The sequence below is a fragment of the Stomoxys calcitrans genome, chromosome 2, assembly GCF_963082655.1.
Source record: "Stomoxys calcitrans chromosome 2, idStoCalc2.1, whole genome shotgun sequence".
NCBI lineage: Eukaryota > Metazoa > Arthropoda > Insecta > Diptera > Muscidae > Stomoxys > Stomoxys calcitrans.
The window spans coordinates 36,222,813-36,232,477 of NC_081553.1; the positions used below are offsets into that span (position 1 = coordinate 36,222,813).

At 29.8% G+C, this 9,665-nt stretch overlaps 1 protein-coding gene across 1 annotated transcript; it reads right to left on the bottom strand.

Annotated features, from left to right (window-relative positions):
• Positions 1 to 1,169: 1,169 nt before the first annotated feature.
• Positions 1,170 to 8,357, bottom strand: LOC106089195 (heterogeneous nuclear ribonucleoprotein 87F). The gene is made up of 4 exons (XM_013254986.2): positions 8,139 to 8,357; positions 6,599 to 7,583; positions 3,357 to 3,466; positions 1,170 to 2,584 (listed from the first exon to the last, which is right to left on the bottom strand). The coding sequence occupies exons 1-3, from the start codon at positions 8,181 to 8,183 to the stop codon at positions 3,363 to 3,365; spliced, it is 1,134 nt and encodes a 377-aa protein (XP_013110440.1). The 5' UTR covers positions 8,184 to 8,357; the 3' UTR covers positions 1,170 to 2,584; positions 3,357 to 3,362.
• Positions 8,358 to 9,665: the final 1,308 nt, after the last annotated feature.

Here is a 9,665-nt window from a genome sequence, read left to right on the forward strand (position 1 = left end):
ATTGCGTATTGTCCGATTTCTCCGAAATTTGGGACCGTGAGTTAAGTTAGACCCCTCGACATACTTCTACAATACGGCCTAGATCGGTTCAGATTTGGATATAGCTCCCATATAGACCGATCTCTCGATTTAAGGTCTTGGGCCCATAAAAGGCGCAATTATTGTACGATTTCTCCAAAATTTGGTACAGTGAGTTGTGTTAGGCTCTTCGACATTTTTCTGCAATTTGGCCCAGATCGGTCTTGATTTGGTTTTCCCATTTCTTTGAGAACCTGTCTAATTTAGCGAATGTGAACATTCGCAAGTAGTTGGTCTTTTTAAAGCGATCTGGATGGTTCAGCGGTAGGAACTAAAAGACATGTTCCTTCTTCAATGGACGAAAACGTATACAAAAATGTATAATTTTATGTGGTGCAAATGGAATAACAAAATGGCCAGCTCTTCGGTGTCGGGTATAAAAACATATACCGAATTTTTGGCTTGTAGAACATTTGGTAAGTTTTGGTCGAGTTTGGTAGAATTCTTCCTAAATTGTGGTAGAAAATAATTTTCTTGAGTAGCAACACTGGTCACACCATTTACGCATTTCGATAATTGGTTTAAGATTATTTCATATGAACCATCGTGAACCATGTCCGTCCGTCTGTGTGGTCTAGCAAGCTGTGTAGTACTTATAGTTAAGATCATTAGCACAAAACTTATGTGAAATCTCAACCACTAACTACCAACACGCCGTTCACTACAAGCCTATTTTTTATCTGATCTATATCTGTTGAAACAAATGAAAGCTGTTTCTAAGTACTCCAAGTGTTCTTTTATTTTTTTTTTTGCTATGATTTTCATGTAATGTTTTTAGTTTTGTTTTATAGGGCGAAAAATATAAAATCAAATAGAGTTGGATTTGTGATAAGAGTGAATGTTACTTAAAAGATTGTATAAAACGAAGATATCATGCACATGATGCAGGTGCTACACAGTTACCTACATTTGTAAAACTGTACCTGTTGTTACCAGCCCAATTGCTTTCAGAATTTACCTGCCTGCCTTCTTCCTGCAAGGACTTCACAACGCTTTTCTCTCTCTCTTGCTGCCTGTAATTGCCTTAAAACTATTTCAAATATTTGCAACTTACATCAAAAATCTTTCATACAATATAGCGCATACACTACTACAGTTAATGTCACTCTTTATTTGATGTGTTTGCAACACAATAGTTCCTGTTATTTTGGATTTGTTGTAGATTTCTTTCTTAATGTTGATGTTTCTTTTTTTATATTCTAGTTTCCTTAGATGCTAGAGAGTTGTTGCATGCTTAAGTTCTATCAAAAATCCTTCTAGTAGACATATATGTATAGAAAGTTAACATTTCAATACACTAGAAGACCAGACTACATGTTATGTTGTTAATTGAAAGGCAAGAGTTTCACATACATTTGTTACTTTTCTAGGGAGCTAACAGACCTTTCTCGGAGTATCTCTCTCTCTCTCTTTCTTTTTTCTCTCTTCGGTTTGGCCTTGAAGTATATTGATAATGCTAAAAAAAACAATTTTGGTGATTATAGTTTGAAAGCATCTGCTTTTCCCTTGGATATTTAAAAATAAATTCTCTGACATAAATTCGTCAAATTAAATTGTTAAAAAATTAACAAATTAACCAAATTGGCAAACGAGTTTCGAACGACGTTTAAACTTAAGATGGTATGATGATACGTTTTTATAAACTTCCTTGTAGTAGTGCGAGAGTATGGAATGTTCTGCTCACACACCGTTTCTTCTGCATTAAGAATTGCTGGGAGACGGGCTTTTTGGCTTGTTAGGATATCTCTGTGGTCTTCCTTTTATCTTATCTTTATTAAATGTCTTACAAATGTTCTATAGATTTCAATTTGTATAGAAATCATTGTTGTTGGTAGGTATATAGCCTTATCTTTGTAAAATGGATGCTGGTTCTGTGGTTAAATTTATAATAAAAAAAATTATACATACTACTATACTACAGCTATATAAAGTTCTTGTGGCGGTGTATGGGGGCACAAATTACAAATCATTTAGATCTTAAACATCCACAAGTGTTAATATATGCGAAGGAGTGTTGTTTTTGTTTTTTTTTTTTTTCTTTTTGCATGATTATGGTTCTTCTAAATTATTTTCTGTTATAAATAATTTTTTGTTTTGTTTTCATACATAAGAGACGAGACAAAGCTTACTAGCCTATAATAAAGCAGTGGGATGGTTAGTGAAGGAACAAGTTATAATAAAGACGCTCGACGCTTTTGGACATCAATCTCAATACTGTCTAATAAACACAGGCTGAACAAGAAGGTAAGTTGACTGACACGCGAGTTGGCTTATTTGATCTGATTATAAATAGATATATGCCTGATATGCCTGCCTGCCTCCTGCCTGCTTGTTTTGTTTTGTTTTGTTTGTTTGTTTGTTTGCTTGTTTGAGCCTAGAGTTATTATTCTTCCTTCATCATCTTCTTGCATATCTCCTTGCCTTTAATCCTGCCTGTCTCTCATCTTCTCTCCCTCTCTCTCTCTCTCTTTCTGCTTGATAGTATTTTGTTTTTGCTCTATATTACCTATATTTGCGAAGGAAAGACATTTAAATACCAAAATTAGCTTTTAAAAAGAATAAGAAAATAAGTTATTTATAAAATTTCAGCGATTCGGAGACCTTTGGTGTTCAACAGAACGCTGATAAAAAAAAAAACAATAATTGTAAGGAATGAATAGGGGTTCAATAGGTCATGTGAGAGCAAAGAAAATTACAACAAAGGATTGATTAAGTATTAAGTACTTATGTTTTTTTTTTTGTTTTTCATAAAACAAATAAATATATGGCAGCCGGTTGTATGTACCGGATTGACCCGATGAATTCCTTCATCGGCAAGTGTACCACAAACTGCTACTACAACAACAATAACCTTGTTCATATAGTTTTTAACAAAATTGAACGAGAAAGTGATAAAAGAAAAATCTTGTCAAAACTAGACCAATCTCTATATTGTCAAAGAATGTGTCAAAGTTTACTAAACTTAGGGTATTCCATGGAAAAAATCTTTTCCCCCCATCCCATATTGAGAAAAAAATATGGGTGTCTTATGAAACCATGTCCATAATTATGCAACTAACGCTATTCGATGCAAGGATTAAATGGACTGAGTTGGAAAATTACACTGGTCCATAAAAAACATTCCAGTAGTTCTGAGGCATTGTACCCTGATTTACATCCATTGATCTTTCTTGCAGAGCGAACCACTTAATTGTAATTTTCTTATGCTCACTTTATTAAAAAAAAAAAAGAATTGTAATATAAAAGTAAAAGATTCCTAATTTTCGCCACACACTTACCTTAAATTAATATCTTCTATTTCCGCCCATATTACCGGGTCCACCTCCACTGTTGTAGTTATTACCGAAACTACCACCTGTTTGGCTGCTGCCGCTTCCTTGGTTGCCACCTGTAATAAAAGAAAAAATTGAAGACATTAAACATCTGACGATTCATAAACACCACTGCAACGGGTATGCGGCTGTACAAGTCAGTTCCGTCATCTATATCTAAAGTGCAGAGCAATAAAAATGATGCTCGCAAGGAAATCTAGAGCCCTAAGTCTGAACCTAAGCTGTACATGTAAGCATACACCTTCACCAGAAATCGACTTTCTGTGACCTATCAATCGAACAATTAGCTAATTTTTTTTTTTTATCCTTTTTTTATTTTATTTATTTTATTTTTTTTATTTTATTTTATTTATTTTAATTTTTTTATTTCAATTTTTATTTTACATTTGTTTAATTTTTTATTTTATTTTATTTTTTTATTTATTTTATTTTTTATTTTAATTTTATTTTTATTCTCTTCTTATTTTATTTTATTTTATTCTATCATTTATTCATACTTTTACTTAATATTTATTTTATTATATTACTTTTTTTAAGGCTAATCTTTTTATTTTTATTTATATATATTTTATTTTTTATTTTTTAATTTATTGTTTTTGTTTTTATTTTTAATTTTTCAATTTTTATTTTTATTTTTGTTTCTTTTTTTATTATTTTATTTTAATTTTTTATTCCTAATCTTCTATTTTTTTATATTTATTTTTTTACTTTTTCATTTCTATTTTTTTATTTTTCCATTTCTATTTTTTTTATTTTTCCATTTCTATTTTTTTATTTTTACATTTCTATTTTTTTATTTTTCCATTTCTATTTTTTATTTTCCCATTTCTATTTTTTTATTTTTTCATTTCTATTTTTTTATTTTTCCATTTCTATTTTTTTCCATTTCTTTTTTTTATTTTTCCATTTCTATTTCTTTATTTTTATTATTATTCTTATTTTCATTTTGTTTTTATTTTATTTTTATTTTATTTATTTTTTTATTTTATTTTTTTTATATTTTTTTATTTTTTATTTTATTTTATTTCATTTTATTTTATTTATTTTATTTTATTTTATTTATTTTAATTTTTTTATTTCAATTTTTATTTTACTTTTGTTTAATTTTTTATTTTATTTTATTTTTTTATTTATTTTATTTTTTTATTTTATTTTATTTTTTTATTTATTTTTTATTTATTTTAATTTTATTTTTATTCTCTTCTTATTTTGTATTTTAATTTATTTTTTATTTTTTTTATTCTATTCTTTTATTTTTTTTTTATTTTATTTTTATTTTATTTTTTATTCATTTTTTATTTTTTTTTATTTTATTTTTTATTTTATTTTATTTTTTATTTTATTTTATTTTTTATTTTATTTTATTTTTTATTTTATTTTATTTTTTATTTTATTTTTTTATTAAATTTTTTATATTATTTTCTATTTCATATTTTATTTTTTATTCAATTTTTTTATTTTATTTTTTAATTTCTTTTTTATTTTATTTATTTTATTTTTATTTAAAGAGAAGACGAGATGAGAAGACGGGACACATATGACTACGAGCTCATTTGTGTAAAATCAGTGCGGCAAGTGATAGCATGGGTAGGGCATGCGGGGAAGATGGTAAGACGTTGGAGTATTTCCTATGTTATTGCCTGGCTTTCTAACAGATACCGGCACTTAGGTGGGGACAATACCTGACATGAACCAACTCAGGGTTGTGGCATGGAAAACAATTAAAGATTTTTGTAAGTAGCACGAAATTTCTACCTTAGACTTTATTTCGAAATTACTTTTTAAGTATTTAGAGCGCACAAGCCGATTACCGGCTTAGGTGTATGTTCATAGTAACATGGGGCGGACCACACCATCTTTTCGAACTAACAAACTTATATTATTGGGTTAGCCAAAAAGTAATTGCGAATTTTTCATATAGTCGGCGTTGACAAATTTTTTCACAGCTTGTGACTCTGTAATTGCATTCTTTCTTCTGTCAGTTATCAGCTGTTACTTTTAGCTTGCTTTAGAAAAAAAAGTATATTTGATTAAAGTTCATTCTAAGTTATATTAAAAATGCATTTACTTTCTTTTAAAAAATCCGCAATTACATTTTGGGCAACTCAATATTTTTTTTTTTGTTTAAATTTATTTAATTGCTTTTATATAATTTCTTCTTTTTTATGTTATTTTTTATTGTTAATATTTTGTTTTTAAATTTTTTCTATTCATATTTTTCTTGTTAAATTTTTTTTTTAGTTTTATTTTTTGTTTTGTTTTTTGATTTTATTTTTTTTAGTTTTATTTTTTTGTTTGTTTTTTAATTTTAATTATTTTTTATTTTTAGTTTTATTTTTTATTTTGTTTTTTAATTTTTTATTTCTTGTTTTTAACTTTTTCTAATTTATTATCTGATTATTTTTATTTTTTTATCATACTTTTACTTAATATTTATTTTATTATATTACTTTTTTTAAAGCTAATCTTTTTATTTTTATTTATATATATTTTATTTTTTAATTTATTGTTTTTGTTTTTATTTTTAATTTTCCAATTTTTATTTTTATTTTTGTTTCTTTTTTTATTATTTTATTTTAATTTTTTATTTCTAATCTTCTATTTTTTTATATTTATTTTTTTACTTTTTCATTTCTATTTTTTTATTTTTCCATTTCTATTTTTTTATTTTTCCATTTCTAATTTTTTATTTTTCCATTTCTATTTTTTTATTTTTCCACTTCTATTTTTTATTTTCCCATTTCTATTTTTTTATTTTTCCATTTCTATTTTTTATTTTTCCATTTCTATTTTTTTATTTTTCCATTTCTATTTTTTCCATTTCTTTTTTTTATTTTTCCATTTCTATTTCTTTATTTTTATTATTATTCTTATTTTCATTTTGTTTTTATTTTATTTTTATTTTCATTTTATTTTCATTTTATTTTTATTTTCATTTTATTTTTATTTTCATTTTATTTTTTTCATTTTATTTTTAATTTCATGTTCATTTTATTTTTATTTTTATTTTATTTTCATTTTAATTTTATTTTCATTATATTCGTTTTCTTTTTATTTAATATTTGGGAGATCTTAAAAAATTGTTTTGTGGTATTTTACACATTTTTAGTTCGTATGTTTACCATCTAGACTGATGAACAACCAAGTAGACGTATTAAAAAAAGTTTGTCCCCATCAATGATACTTACCCTTATTGAATCCATAAGGCGCCGGTCTGCTGTTGCCAAAGTTATTGCCACGTTGTGGACCACCGCCATAACTCTGTTGGTAATCATTGCCAAAGTTGCCACCACCACTGTTTCCACCCCAGCTATTGTTGCCGCCATTTGCTTGAGGACCGCCACCGAAACCACCACCACTGTTCCAGTCATCACCCTGATTGTTCCAGGGAGCTGGTTGGTTATTCCAGCCACCAGGACCACCACCTTGACTGCCACCACCAAAGTTGCCGCTGTTTCCGAAACTGTTGTTGCCACCCCAATTTCCGCCGTTTTGACGATTACCACCCCATCCACCGCCTTGATTGCCACGATCATTGCGGCCACCACCACCACGAGGACCACCTTGATTGCGTCCACCGCCGCCGCCACCACCACCTTGGTTTCCACCGCCACCGCCGCCTTGGCGATCCATATCTTGTTTGGCAATGGCTTTCTTTACATCCAAAGTTTTATTTTTGATGGTATGGGATTTTTGTAAAATAATCTTGTCCACGGGATCATAATCATCAAACTCAACAAAAGCGAAGCCACGCTTTTTGCCAGTCTCCTTGTCCGAGACTATGTTAATACCCAAAATATTGCCATAGCTTTTGAAATACTCCCGAAGGCACTCTTCGTCATGGTCATCGCGCAAACCACCAACAAACAATTTCTTAACAGTGGCACCAGCATTTGGATTATCGATGTCTTGTCGTGGCACTGCACGCTTGGGTTCAACAGTGCGTCCATCAATCTTGTGTGGCCGGGCATTTTGAGCATTATCAATCATATACGATTGCGAATATGTGATAAATCCAAAGCCACGAGAACGTTTGGTTTTGGGATCTTTCATAACGACGACATCGACAATGTTGCCCCATTTTTCGAAATGAGCCTTTAAACCATCATCGGTAGTGCGGTAATCCAAACCGCCAATGAACAATTTACGCAATTGCTCAGGCTCAGAAATTGGCTAAAAAATATACAGAAAAGAGAAAATAATTAGAACATACATATGCACAAATGTGTTTCGTTTCTATGCGTAAGAGTTTATATCATAAACATTTCTTTAAATCGGGCAACTACGCATTCGCCATTTAGGTGCAATGACTTCGACAAAATTAAATTAACGCAAAAAGAGGTTAACAACTTTCTTTAAGCTTTTCATTCAATACAGCCGGTCCCGCCATATGGAAAAAAAAATATGTGTATGCATGTTTGTATGTACATATTTGCCATATGGGTAAACAACCTAATTCCCGAGAAAGTACAGCTCATAATTGAAGGCAATGGAGGCAGCCATTTTGAATTTCGGAAAAGAAAAAAAATGCAAGTATACATACATATTTTCTGCAAAAATGTTTTAATTTGCATTTAGTTTTAAAAGCATTTTAAAACGATTATAGTTTCATAAGAGTCTCCAGCAATTACTATTACAGAATATCATTAGAGAAACTACTAGTATTAGCATGAAGAAAAAAATAATACGTGTAAAGCTAAGGGGGAAAAATATATAATAGAAACTTACCTCGTCATCGTTGCTGTAGTTTCCGTTCTCGTTATTAGAAGACATCTCGTCTTAATTTTATTTTCTTTGCACTGAATAAATGACTATTTAGAACCAATTAAATGTGTTCCAAATTCTGGCACTGCAAATAGGCGGCTGCAATTTAAATTCGAAGAAAATCACGAGGAACTCTAGATACTGAACTGGACCGGGCGGCTTCCCACAACCTATTGTAAAAACGCGGCCGGTTTCGTACGATTACAGTTCTTGGAATTAACGAGTAACCGCATACCTTTTCTTTTCGGCTCTTCACATTGATTGGCAAGATCATTCGATTTGTCCGTCAAACACATTTTCCAGGATAGTTGAGACAAATTAGCCAATTTAATGGCCGTTTTAAGGTTGGTACTATGTTTGCTTTTCGCGAAATTTTTTCGTGATCACTATTTTAGTTAATAGATTTTGAGGCAAAACAGTTTGCTGATTTCATTCATTACGACATTCTCTCATAATTTATGAACGATTTTACTAAAAGTATTATGTTATCATTGAGGTTTTACACTGTTTCAAAAAGTAATCACGAAAAAAATGTGTGTTTCAACTGTGAAAAAACGATCGAAGCACCAGCCTTGTGGTTTTATATAAAACCACCCATGGTTTTAAGCGCTGACACTATTTTTTTACAATTTTCCTTATTATGGCTTAGTGTTCTATTCAGCTTTCGGAATAGTCGCGGAAGCCTTTAATAGTTCCGCGAGCAGAATTTTACAGTTATGTTTTGTTTTTATTTTCATACCAAAAGACGTTTTTATTTGTATTATTATTGTTTTTTTTTTCGCAATTAAATAAAATAACAAAAAGAAAAAACGAACCATTGAAACCAATTAAACAAAAATGATGCCGACAATGATGTCAAGCGTTGCCACTAAAATTTCTTTTTGCCATTTTCCTCACTATAAACAGAGTACTACTTTTTCACCTATTTTTCTGAACAGAATGCCCTACGAAACCGCATAACTGTTCTTATCGATCCAAGATATATTTATTTACAGGTACTGGCAGTTGCCCAACAACAAAATATTGAGTGCACTTTCTGTCAACATCAGTGTTTAGTGCAACTCTGTTTTTGAGCATGTTACTAATTCGCGGCATTTTTCGTTGTTTGTGTATATAATGGTTCTTAACTATAATACATACACACAACTAAAACTCGTTGACAGATAGTGTACTTCGAGAAAAAAAATTTTACTCAGCTGTTTACGGTACACTACCTGGTAATTATGTAATGGTTTTACCTCAAAAAAAGTAATCATGAAAAAACGTCGCTATAAGCGAACATAGTACCAGCCTTAAGAGAGGAGCAAACACAACCAAAACTCGTTGACAGATAGTGTACTTCGCGAGAAAAAAATTTTACTCAGCTGTTTACGGTACGCTACCTGTTATGTCATGGTTTTATCTAAAAAAGTAATATGAAAAACGTCGCTAAAAGCGAACATAGTACGAGCCTTAAGAAAGAAGCAAATGGAACTGGATGACCATATAATC